This window comes from Antrostomus carolinensis, unplaced genomic scaffold, assembly GCF_000700745.2.
Source record: "Antrostomus carolinensis isolate BGI_N321 unplaced genomic scaffold, ASM70074v2 scaffold20796, whole genome shotgun sequence".
Classification (NCBI taxonomy): domain Eukaryota; kingdom Metazoa; phylum Chordata; class Aves; order Caprimulgiformes; family Caprimulgidae; genus Antrostomus; species Antrostomus carolinensis.
In genome coordinates this window covers 1-13,836 of record NW_010324214.1, presented here as the reverse complement: position 1 = coordinate 13,836, position 13,836 = coordinate 1, and the positions used below count along the sequence as shown (strand labels likewise).

General features: G+C 41.1%; 1 protein-coding gene across 1 annotated transcript in view; it reads right to left on the bottom strand.

Moving 5' to 3' along the window:
* The window catches only part of BEND7 (BEN domain containing 7), a gene marked incomplete at both ends in the record, with an annotated part of 32,768 nt that extends 19,023 nt beyond the window's left edge, over positions 1–13,745 (bottom strand). Inside the window, 3 exons of the mRNA XM_010170872.2 lie at positions 10,196–10,279; positions 11,991–12,205; positions 13,675–13,745. Coding sequence (XP_010169174.2) covers positions 10,196–10,279; positions 11,991–12,205; positions 13,675–13,745 — 370 coding nt within the window. The remainder of the gene's footprint in view (positions 1–10,195; positions 10,280–11,990; positions 12,206–13,674) is intronic.
* Positions 13,746–13,836: the final 91 nt, after the last annotated feature.

The window sequence follows — 13,836 nt, the reverse complement described above, 5'->3', positions numbered from 1 at the left end:
TTTCTTGATGCTGTTTCTAAAGCTTTGATGAGTAAGATTATTTTTCTCCAGAAGGAAATAATAATAGCTAAAGCAGCTTCAAATAAACTATCTTTTTATGAGACTGATCCTATTCAGGCATTGACATCAGTGGATATTTTCCCAAGTAAAGCCTAAAGGATCAGACCCTTTTTATATCAGTTTGCTACACGCTGAAGGATGGATCCTACAAAGAGAAAAACACAAAAAGCACCACACCACACACACAGAGCAACACTGCATCTATTGATTTTCATGAACAGGATCAGTTCCTTAGTCCACAGAATTTAATAATACAGGATTATACAGGAATAAATTAAAAAGCAGCTAATATGTGTATAACTGTATATAGCCTAACTGCTGGATGCCTTAAAAATGTAGATTATGGAAACAAAATGAAAATATAAACAAGAAAAATGTGACTGTTCCAAATAAATTCAGGACATTTAAATAATAACAATTACATACTTTAATACTCCTGGCACCATTTAAGTATTAATTTTATGTAAGAAACTGCTGATTGCACAATGAATATATGTGCTTTGGGTAGATAGTAGCTATTTTGCTTATAAAGTATATATTACAATTCACTAGTAATAAGGAAGTGTTCATAGCCCCTTCTGAAACAAGAAGCTTCTATTTTTTTTACTGGTAATAGAAAAATCAAACATCCTAAGGCAAATGAAATAACGAAGATCAAGAAATTGATGAATCAACCTTCCTTTATAGTATACTTAATACAGCAATACTTTGTATCCTCTCTTCAATTTACATTCTTGCTTCCCAAAATAAACCTATTTTTTGAAGAGTGAGAGTGCAAAGGGAAGTTCAGGAAAAAAAACACCAACCCTCCAAAAACCAAGATGCAGCGTGCATCATCTCTGGTTCAATGGGGTATTTGAAACTGTGCTGATGCCAGGCACGTAAACAATTTTGTCAACCCAACAGCAACTGTTCAGTTGCCTAAACTTAGGCACACACGTAGGTAAAGCTGGCTAAACCAGGCAGCCAAAAGAGCAGCAACCTCCTTCCCACCATGGACCAAGCTCAATGTGGCTGGGACACGCTGCCAGCCCGGTGTACCCAGGGACACCCAGTACATGAAAGAGGGTGTTTGGCTACAGGAGACGAATAAGCAGAAGGGGGAAACGAGCTGTACGATCCGCTCCAGCCTCTGCTGAATCAGAGCATCTCCCGCTTGACCTGGTGCACCCATTCCCTGGGCCAGTGCCAGCTGGCTCCAGCCCACCTCAATCCAGCGAGGAGAGTGGGCGGTTTGTAAGAAAGCTCCTAGGCCAAACTTAGAAAAATATTTGTCAACCCCATACAGCGACACTCCAGCACCGCTTCCACTCCAGCTAAAGCAGCGAGAAAAGCCCTTTCCAAGGAAGTTCTGCTTTGTATTTATTTTGTTGGTTTGCCTGCAGATTTATGCGTGTGGGTGTGATTTAATTAACAAATCGCAGCACCAATTCCTTTAAAATGACTCTTTTTGGCCCTAACCCAAGCAGGGGTTGACTGTTTGCGGTTCCCAACCTTGAGAGGCTGCAGAGTACCACTGGATTCCAATTATCGAGATACTCAGAGCCGTAAACTCCTGTACGTGGCTGTATCTGCCCATATCCGAGCTCCAAACGCTCCCACGACACCGGAGCGTGAAGCAATCCCTTAGCTTTGTGCTGTACACTGGGCTCTCAGAGTTTTATGGTGGCAATTTGGATTTGTATCCAATAGCAAAATGTATCTGAATATCAAAAAAACCCCCCCAAAAAAGCTTCCCACCCACCTCCTCCTGTTGGGTGTAGTGACTGCATGCTCGTCGGGTGACATGTTGTTGGAAAGATTAAATTTCCCTTACCCAATTACATAAAATATTAATGTTAATTGAGGTTATTCAGCCTTGATTATGGTCCCTTGTTCCTTCATATAGAGGCTTTCCTACACAGTGACATGAGCATACTTACTTACAAATAGAAAAAAAACCCCTACATTTATGTTACAGCAAACCCTGAACTTGCATCCTACACAAGCATGTCTTTGTGTTTAGGTAGCTCCCTACTTAAAACAGGGAGAGTCCTCATTTGTGAACTTGTTTGTTAGGGAGGTTTTTTGGTTTTCAGGTTTTTTTTTTTCAATTTGGGTTTTTTGGTTTTGGTTTTCAGGTTTTTTTTTAATTTGGGGTTTTTGCTCTTGGGTTTTTTGGGGTTTTTTGGGGTTTTTTTTCAAAATATATCTTCTGTTTTGTAAGGAAGGGCATTAAAAACATACAGGTGATAAGCTTGACTTAGTCTGCAGTGCAAGTTTACATCCCCTCTCTCCCAGTTATGACTTTTTACAGCTTTTCATTTGTAACTGGCCAGTGACAGCAGCATCCTTCCTGACCCGAGCAGAGAGTAGCTGACATTACACTGCCTGAATCTGCAGGCAGGAGCAGGAACAGTACCAGATTGAACTTCTTGTTCCCTGGTCATCTCATTTGGCTATTAGCTCTAGAGCCCAATGGTAATGTGTTGTTACTGGCTATTCCACTGATGATGATTTTCACAGATAATAACCATGTAATTTAAAAATAAAATATTTTTTTTTTTAAAAAGAGGATGGGGCATAGAGAGAAAACCAAACAGCTCAAGCTACTATGTCCTATGGAAGAGGCAGCCTTCCTTTTTAAATCCTGAATGGGATAATCAAGCACTGAAAAAAAAAAACAGTTTATAACAAAAATCTGCATTACCTATCTGTGAAAAGCCTCCTGAGACAGATGTTGAGGCCAGAGGGAGCGGTGCATATTTCAGCCTCTCCCTGAACACCCGTACACATACCAGAGTCCCCACCTCTCCCAGGGAGACCAGGATGCCCTTGACCAGCAGGCTACGGGTTCTGCCACTCGGATTCCCTGTGTAAGTCCTTTGGTTTTATCTGAAACCAATGAATTCATGTGCAAAACCCTAAAATACTTACAGAACACATGCAAACACTTACAAGCATGGCAAATTACAGCCCCATTTAGGAATTTATATGTAAAGATGACAACAGACATAACAAAAACAATTAACAATTTCTAAAAATTACTATTATATAACTATTATATTACTATTTCTATGATGGCCCCTTATACACAACCTATTTTTTACACATGGCCTGACTGTAATCTTATTTTAAAAAGGCAAAACAAAGCCCTTTCATAAATACTACATCAAATATTCATAAAATGTTATTTCCCCCAGATTCGTTTCAATCTCTTTCCTTACTGAACATGTGCACAGTATAAAAGATTCCTGCTTTGAAAGTTGTAAAAGTGTTATAAATTACAAATGCACAAATGTAAACTAGAACTGTCCTAGGATGCAGTAGCACCCATATGCTAAATGTGCACTTGTCTGAAGCAACAGACCTGTAAACAACTCCAGTTAACAAAATATTATTGATAATTCATTAATTCCATTCTTTGCCCCTATATGCCTGATGATCTTTTCACTTTCATGCTTATTAAACTTAATACAGATATAGCACACTGCCTACAAACAAGTTATTATACTTTTCCAAATAATTTGTCAAATATTATCATACTGCTACAAAAAATGATAAAATGATATGCAACCATACTCCTATGTTAAAATATTAATTTTATTCCAGTATTAGGAAAGTGTCAGCCACATCTGTAATTAATGTATGTGTTGGAAGGTGTACAAATGAGTGAATCATAGAATCATAGAATGGTTTGGGTTGGAAGGGACCTTAAAGATCATCTAGTTCCAACCCCCCTGCCATCAGCAGGGACACCTTCCACTAGACCAGGTTGCTCAAAGCCTCGTCCAACCTGGCCTTAAACACTTCCAGGGAGAAGCAGCCACAGCTTCTCTGGGCAACCTGTTCCAGTGTAATAAAGGTTGGACAATCATCTATATTCGATGTTTTCTTCCTTTGACTTATATAAACAATTAACCATAATGTTCTCTTGGCCCAATATTTTGCAATTAATTTATTTATTTTTAACATTTATGTTTTGGGAAATATGAATGAATAGTTGACTTTTAAAATACAGTCTGATTTTCTATGAATTAGTGTCTAATTTTATGTTGTGTTGTGTTTTGGCAGATGAAACTCCTACAGAAACTTTTCCTGTCTTGGCTGTACAAATAGGGGTTTTTCTTCCATCAGGCTGCCTGCTAAAGGTACTTTGTATCTCACAGATTCCCACCTTTGTGTCAAACCAGGCTGAAACTGGTGGATGTGTTCAGAATCAATGGGGAGGGCAGGAATGGCAGGAACAGGGAGCTGACAAGCACATGGGAGCTGCCAACATGAGCCTGGTTTGTAAGGAAACAAGTTTTCAGAGGTGAGAAAAAGTGGAAGTCAAAGCTTGAATGCTCAATAAAAAATAATACTAATTGCAAGAGGTTATATAATCAAACGTATTAAATGTCAGTTTATGAGACACGACTCAAATGCTGCCCTTCCTGGAAGAGGGCCAGCAACACTCAGCTGCTGTGTTTGAAGATTTTTGTGAAGGCTAATTCAGAGCAGCTCAGGGAATTGGGGAGGTGTGTGCATGCACAGTGCCTAGCCGGGCTGAACTCACCAAAACACCTTTCTGAACTTCACATGGTGCTCAAGTATTTCCTTAAAGGACAGTTATCCTAGAACAGAGCCCAGCATCCCTCCTCAGTACAAACTATACCCACATCAAACCGTAACTTTCAAAACTCAATATATTTCTGCCACTGTCATCTGGTACCACAAGTGGTTCTGAAATAGAAAATTGTGACAGTCAGCATGGGGGAAAACAGAGGAGCCATGTGCATGACTCCTTATCAGATCAAAGGTTTCCTAAATCACATGGGAAGTCGCTGTGACTGCTCTGTGGATAATTTGAATCGGGCATCTGTGTAGCTAAATTGATGGGGCAAGCGTGCGTGTCTCAAAGAAGTGATTCCCGGTCTTTGCTGGCATATATAAGAACTTATATTGAACAAGTAACACAGGCAACAACACGCTTTGCAAATTAAAAACCTAAACCCTAAGTCAGCAGGGAGAGCAGTGGTCACGAACAATGTCAGAGGGTCACACAAGCAACATGAGTTATGACTTTGACTACCCTAAGCTCACATATAAGGGACATTTAAGCTGTCCTAGTTGAGGCATCTTAGCAGTGCTCTAAAATGTCATTTAAAAGCACTTGCCTATCTTCATGTCACCACACAAAGCACTAAGATTATACCTGCAGGAAAACTGGAACACCCTCAAATTAGACCCCTACTCCCAAACCAAGCAAGCACATAGGTTGAATGACACCCCTGCCTACAAGGAGACACAGAAAGTTAGTAAACATCCCAAACATAGAATCATAGAACGGTTTGGGTTGGGGAACGGACCTTAAAGATCATCCAGTTCCAACCCCCCTGCTATCAGCAGGGACACCTTCCACTAGACCAGGCTGCTCAAAGCCTCATCCAGCCTGGCCTTGAACACTTCCAAGGAGGGGGCATCCACAACCGCTCTGGGCAGCCTCTGCCAGTGTCTGACCACCCTCACAGTGAAGAACTTCTTCCTAATCTAAACCTCCCCTCTTTCAGCTTAAACCCATTTCCCCTTGTTTTGTCATTAACTGCCCTTATGAAAAGTCCTTCCCCAGCTTTCTTGTAGCCCTTTCAGGTACTGGGAGGCCGCTATAAGATCTCCCCGGAGCCTTCTCTTCTCCAGGCTGAACAGCCCCAGCTCTCTCAGCCTGTCTTCAATGTAAGGAAAGCAATTTTCAAAATCAAAACCAGGTCCTGGGACCAGTCAGGATTTGGGGAGGTTATTTCTCTGAAAGCTGCATCAGCCTAGGTGGCCCAGCCACCACAACCACAAAATAACTCTGCTGAAGAGCCTGGCAAAACAGTTTCAAAACACTCAGCAGGAGCAGATACAGAAGCCAAAGTTACACGCTCTCCTGCCACACTGCAACAGCTAAATTACTCAGGAAAGGACAAGTGAGCAACTGTGCAACAAATGTACGTATTAATAGGGTCATGTAATTAAAAAAAAATAATAATAGATATGCAACAACTTCCCCCAGTTCTTGGAAATATCCCAGGTCAAGCTCATGCTTCAGCCCCAAAGGGAAATGCTTTACAAAGTTAGATCACTGGAGAACACAAATATATAAAATAAACTTTTATGCAGTCTTAATTACAGAAGCAACTGTTGCAACAATTAATGTAATTCTATTAAAGGCAACAAGTAACTTCACAGACTTGTGTTAAGTCAACTTTTTCTCTGTGAATAAATTGTAAAGGATATTATTTCTGGGACAGAATAAATTCTTGAAATTAGTGAGTAACTTATGCACCGCTCCCCTACTCCAAGAACACATTATTTATTTTTACCATGACACAGCGAAGTTATTAATCTGCTGCCTTCCATTTCAACAACGGGAAATGCTGTAAAATGCACAGACACCTGCATTACAGTACATTTCAGTTCCACTTTATATCAGTCATAAACATCTCTGTTTTGGACATCTCTTCAAAACAAATGCTCCAAGCACACTGTGCGTAGCATTCGATTTTATGAAACTATAAAAGTTCTTCACTGTTAATTACACAGACAAATGTCTCATCACACATTTGGTTACCAGGATAATATAATTAGTTTTCTACATTAACCTTTCAAACACAGAGCCTGAATTTCAAGTTGAAAGCATTGTAAAAACACTCAGTCTGGAGGTATATTATATTTCTGCTTTTTTGTGATGATCATAAAATATGAAGACTGAAAAAAAATCAGTGTGGTGTATGCAAAAGATTTTTATATATATATATAAAATTTATTTTTTTTTCTTTTACAGACAAGCTAGGTTTAACCAGTGTTGTCCACAAGACACGGGTGTACAGTCCCCTCAGGGGCTTGTCCAAATCTGGGTTAGAAGCCCTGTGACAGAAGGTTTATGCTGATAACTGGTAAAAACTGAAGTTATGCCTGTCTTAAATCTTGTCCATATTCAAGGTTTAAGCACTTCACTTTGGGCTGCCTCCTCCTTTTCAGGTCAAGCAATGTTTCCTGGTATCAGATAACCAAGACCTTTCCTTCAAAACAAAAGAGATGCCAGTCCTCAACTGCAAAATTCAGTAGTGATATTTACACCCCCTCAAATTTTGCAAAAGTCCTTCACTGCATCACAAGAAACCTTCCCAAGCTTACAAAGATCCATGCAAAAAGCAGTTTATACACCATTGCAACCATCACAGGTCACGTCCAGTACCACGTTCCTCTAATTGCACTGAAGCTTCCTCCAATCTGCAGCCTACATTTACACAGAGCCAGGCTTTGCCCATCAGTGCTGGTGCAAAAAAGACCATCCAGGTTCAACAGATCTTTCTGGACATTTGATCCTTAATTCATCCGCATGTTAAACAAACTGGATTCTTCTGATTTACCCATTTACCCTAGAAGCTCCCTTTTCTCTACAGTGCATCTCTGCAGTCCGAGTTCATCATTCTCAACTGTGCAACCAAAGCATCCTATGTGTGTACGCTTTGGGAAATGGGTTTAAGCTGAAAGAGGGGAGGTTTAGATGAGATATTAGGAAGAAGTTCTTCACTGTGAGGGTGGTCAGACACTGGAACAGGTTGCCCAAGGAAGTTGTGGATGCCCCCTCCCTGGAAGTGTTCAAGGCCAGGTTGGATGAGGCTTTGAGCAACCTGGTCTAGTGGAAGGTGTCCCTGCTGATGGCAGGGGGGTTGGAACTGGATGATCTTTAAGGTCCCGTCCAACCCAAACCATTCTGTGATTCTATTCCAGATAAAGCTTCACTCATTCATAAAATGGCATTAACATTTCACCCTTTCTAAAAGTAATAGTTTCAACAACGTATCTTAGCCTCCATTCACATGCTAAAGCCTGCACCACATTGAGGTTTCAACAGCTGATCCCATGGATCAGTTAAAACACCTAAATTGGAGAACAAACGTGACTCTAAACCAACAAGCTGAACATGCTTCCGAAATGAATTTTGGCATAAAACAGTGAAGCCAAGTGAAGCAGCGATTATACCCTGAGACTCCTTCTCAGTGGACAGAACACAGAGCTCAGGATAGCGTTGTGATCACACCATCTCTGAAGCACAATGAAAAATTACTCCATGTAATGTGATTTTTTTGAAGAGAAAGCTGGAATGACAAATGCCAACCATCCCAGATTCCTGCCGAAACGTGGGAGCTCAGATTTGGAGCGCTTTCAGTTGAGTTCAGTCCCTGACACCGCTTTCCCAACATCTCAGATCAATGCCTTTGACACTAGGAATCTGGATGGAAGTGGACACCAAAGTAACCTATTGAAAATAAAGTGGAGAAGGTTACGTGAGCTCTGAGTAACTTACTGAATTGAACACAACTATCAAGGAGAAAAAATAAAGCCTACTCTACAAATCTTGCACAGCCACACATCACTCAGTCTTGTCAAAACCAACATGCTTGGAGGAAATCTGAAAGTTGGACACTCAGGATACCATCAGGAAATAGCACCTTTTTCTTTCTATAGCAAAAGGTTGGCTCCCAGCACCACAACTCTGTGCTTTGGTACCTGATAAGGAAGATCCTTGATACGACTCATATTCTTAAAGGTTAAATTCTGACCAGCTCTTAAAATAGGTGAACTTTAGGCACTTAAATGCCAGAGCACATTCAGTCACAATGAAAAGATGAGCATACTCAAAAAAACTCCTCAAACAAACCCAAAGACAACACAGCCAAACCAAAACCAAAATCAACTGGTCTGACTCACAGCCCAGATGTCAAAGCACAGACTCCTGCACAATCTTAGAAGCATCCTGGCTTAAGTAGCTAGATGCCTAACTCCTGCCAAAGCTTTATCATGATTTAAGGCTGGAAGAGAAAGCACTCTCTGGTAGAGCTCACTCCATCAGGTTTATCAGACTTCACCAAAAGTGCTTACAGAACATGAAAACCAAACACAAAGCACAGCAGCCACCTTCACTTCTCCCTGGAAGAAATAGTTGCTCAAAATCCTAACGGCGAGAAGCTGAGAAGGGAATGTTACTCAGCTCTGACCCCTGTGTAAATATTCCAGCCATCAGGAGATTCCACACTGCCCAAGACATCCTCCTTTTCTCTTCCATTTGCTGCTGACCTCTAGAAGAGAATGTGGCACTATGAATTAAGGAGACAAAGGCATTTTGCATGCAGACTGACTTCAGGTGCCGATCCATACACTCAGGACCAATGCTTCTTGCTAGGTCCAGGAGGCAACACACACAGACTACAGAAGCCTTAAATCACCCAATAAAAATGTTTAGGCTCCTGGTGCAGTTAAGTAGAGGCAGATACCTCCAAATTTCTCACTGCAAAGGCACCTGCTTTCTCCAAAGCCTGAGTGAGGTACCCAAGAGCTTGCTTTATACAGGAAGAGTTATCATGGTAGCTCAAAAGTCTGTCCCTTTCTCCTATGAATTTTGCCAAGAGGTGCGGTACCCAGGTGAGGTCCTAGATGTGACAGGAAGGGACTGGAAGCAGGAAAGGAAGAAGCACTTTGCAGCTGAGGACAAAAAACATGCAGACAGGAAAGATAAAGGTTCACTGATAACCAGTCCTATCACGCTGTAGTATATATCACGCTGCAAACTCCACATTACTTCTCTGTTTTCTTTACACATTTTTAACTGTTGATTTAATTTAATTTTGCCATGGCAGGATTAGCAGGCAGGCTACAGAGGTGAAAGGACATTACATTAAGACAGCACATTAATCCTCTATCCCACCCAAGGCAGAAGCAAAACCAAACAAACAGCAGCTTCCTGGAAATTGAATTTCTGTTATCCAGATGTCAAAGATGTAATACCCCAATTACACAAACTATTGCCAGTGAAGCATGCCAGCGAATATGCAATGTAAATGGGGTGAGCACAGAGCTGCAAAACTGCAGAGTCAGCATCTGGCTCTCTCAGTGAGTGATAATTAGCACTGTGTGTAGACACTAATAAACATTTATGTCTGAAATTACAACTTTTAGCTGTGTTAATAAAGGATATATTGGCAATTCGTAGAATAAAAGGGTCTTGCAAAGAATGTCATATTAAACAATGGCAGGCGCTTCCTGTGCTTGCACAGAGATTTTTTTCCTCCCTAATTGCAAATGGCCACGCTATGTTGCTTGGAAATTAATCAACACAAGCACATACCTAAAAAAACTGGTTGTGTTTCTTTGGTCTCCCCATTAACATCATTGCTGTAGTCAGAGATCTTATATATCTCATGATGGTAATCTGGAATGAAAAACGATAAAAAAAATTAGAACTCAAGTGATCTGGAAAAAATGAACACCGAACACATTGCTACAGTTTTACTGCATAATTTATCAATATATCTGCAGTTTATTTCATGTACATCAAATTAACCACAGAAAATGTGCTCTGTATCAGCACCTCCTAAAAAAACTTTGCTCACACTGGAGAGACTCAGCTCAAATATTTCACAGATTTTAGGGAATAGTTACGCCTGCCCTAAATTACTGTGTTCATTTTCACAGCAAATTATCCCACCAGATGCCAATTATCTGGCTTCTTGCTTTACAGATGGAAAGCAGATTTATAATGAAAACTTTACCTTCCCAGAGACCAAGGGAAACTTTAAAACTTCACCTCAATCAGAAAATCAGCAATGTACATTAGAGCTGCATCATTCAGCTAGACTGACTCATATTGGTGTCACTGGCCTTGGAATTCTGAGGAAAAGAGGATCAAGTGCACCTTAGGATATTCACCTATAGAAACTAATGTCTGGGATGACCCTAAAACTAATCATTAGCATCTTGTATTCAGAGATGTTACAGGATCAAAAAAAAAAATTCACCATTGAATTTCTATTTCAAATAAAATAATATTTTGCTGTGAAGGTCTCTGCTGTAATCCCAGGCAGGTGTTCAGTAAAACCAGAGCTTTGTTTACATGTTTGTATAGGGGGAATAGTAAGTCCAAGAAAAAGAAAAATGTCTAAAGGCAGCTCTGCTGGATGCTGTATCTAACTCTGCTACTGGCACACGCTCTGTCCTTCAGCAAATCGCTCAAGACCGAACAATATATTCAGTGTCTTGAAACAGCCACCTCCCCATCTAACTCCTTTAACACCCTCCCAGTTCCCAACGCTCTCAGCTACTCCCTCCATAAACTGGTTTTTATGTTTACCTGCCTCACAAAAAGCAAGGTAGAGATTAGCTCCTGGAAGACCACTTTGGGGGATTTACTTAAAAGGCACATAAGAAAGGGAGGGCAGCACAAGCAGCTCCTCCTCCCATGAGCAGCACACCTGAACCTCTGACAAAACAGCTACAGGACTGGGAAGGTCTCCTGGAAGCCAAACTTCTTTTTGTTATGTGCTGTTTATTTGTACAGCGTGACTGTCTCGAGGGCACAAGAGGAGGAACAACCCAGTAAGTAAACTAGAATCGAGCCTAAAACAGCGATGCAAAAGAAAGAAAAGGGCCTGGAAAGAAAATGAGGGGGGGGAAAAAAAAACACAACAGGGAGTTGCAGAGGTCAGCGACAAGGTGCTACATAAAAGGTTCCTCTGCCTACCGAGCACACCCAGCGAGTGACATGGGTAAAGGTGAAGTCTGAGATACAATGTTGAGGAAGTAAAGGCTCCTTTCATAAGGCTAAAACTATGTGATTTACACCAACTGCCTTCCATGATCATTAGCTGTCCTGTTGAGGAGGGTGAGTGATGGAGCAGCTTGGTGGGCACCTGGTGACCAGCCAAGGTCAACCCACCACACTCTGCATTTTCATCCTCTCAAGGGCATCCAAGATCTGCTGGGAGTGAGTACATGGAAACTGGGAATTAGATGACTTACAGCCTCATGGTCCTCAGATATATAGATTACACGTGATTTCTTCTCTAGCACTTCCCTCTGTACATCCACCTGGTCACAATATTCTTCTGGTCTACAGCTGCTGCCTTAAAGTCACCACATTTCACCCCAGAGGTGGCTGCGTTTTAGTGCAGGAATGGATTTCCTCTCAATCTGGTCATTATTGATCATCTCGAGAAGATGCTCTGAAGTTTTTTTGGGGACAGAATAAGCTCCGTATGGGTGCACATCATTAACAGGTGGTGTGTTACCAACAAATCGACACGGCATACCCTTTTCTCTTTGGTTTCCTTCTTCTGCCTCAGATGTCACAGTCCAGGCGCTGCGAAATCCGTATCAATTTCACAACAGTAAACACTAAACTGTGACATTACGGAATGACTCCTGCAAGAGGCAAAGGCCAATTACAAGAGACAACTATTTATACATAATTATCTTTCTAATCAAGTGTGATAGAAAAAAAAGAGTATGTGAGTGCAGACCCACATGCAAAATGTGATTTTTATCTCCTCCATTCTCAAAGTACAAAGACATAATTTTCTCTCTAGGATGTGTTTCTAGTGTAGCTTTCTATTCCACTTTCCACGTCCAGAAAGAGATCCCAGATAAAATAACAATTACTAATAACGTACCATCATAACTGAATTTACCTACTAAAACAAGTTTACATAGATTATCTTACACACTGAGGCACATCTAAACCTGTAACGAGTGCCAACTGAGAACTGGCAAAACAGTAATCTATTTTTGACAGCACACATATTCTTTTTAGAGCTCCATTAGGACAGAAATAAAACCAAGTCTTCAATTTCAGTTTTACTTTCTATATGTTTCACTTTTACCCCTGCAAGGCTCCAGCCCAGTCCTGCACTAACTCTGACTCAAAATTGGAAGCATGTTCAATATCAAGAAGATACTTGTTTCAGACAAGTCTGATGGGTCACTGCTGCTCTAGTTTCTAACAGGGAGTATGTGCAGTGCTCCAGACCCCCCTACGACGACACAGCAGTCATCATTTACTATTCCTACCAAGTGAGTTTATTCCTATCTTTAAAATTTCTTTGCCTTGAACGTGATTTTGCCGAGCGCCCGCGAAGACATCGCTCTCCAGTCAGCAAGTCTCGACACTGGTGTGTGTGTTCCCCCTTTTCCCAAGTGTGACATTACACCCAAGCAGTCACCTGCCTTGAACTTGGCATGCAGGACACACACAGACGGCATTTCATGGAGATATTCCCGTCCAATACTTGGAAATACAAAAGGGAAAAAAGATTTCAAGCCAAATCCATCAGGGCAAAAAGATCTCATCAGCCAGAGAAGGGATAAAGCCCCAACCAAAATAAATCCCTAGAGCTGAGAAGTCCACCTGTTAAAATGCCTGCCAGCGCCTGGATCTTTTTATTATTTATTATTTAAAAAAAACAAAAACAAACCCCAAACCAAACAACAAGATTGAAACACAGAGCTGTGCTTCTTCCCCGACATGAATCCAAGTATTTCCCCCCATGATCCCCTTTTAAAATATCCTCTTTTCCAAAAGCAAACACACCCCGAGCGAACAAGTTACACGCCAGCGGCTCTCCCTTCCCCTGCCCACGTACAATTAATTAGCTGCGTGGATTTTTAATAAAGCCACCTCTCTTCGGCTTTGCTTTGAAATTACGCGGATGTACGCAGCCAAGGGGAGGAAAATAAAACCACCCAAAACACAATAAATCCACAGGAGTTGAATACTAAGAAGGTCCGTTGCTGTTCAAGTGTCATTATTTTTTGCTCGCTTCTCGATTTTACCCTTTCTCTCCGCCCCCCCCCAGCAGATTTACCACGAAACACGATCCAACTTTATTTTGTGCAAGATCTGCCTAGAAAAAAAAAACAAAAAACCAACAACAAAATCCAAATCAACAACCCAAAAAACCAAAACCCCGTCCACCTTTCTGGGGTGGTTTTGGG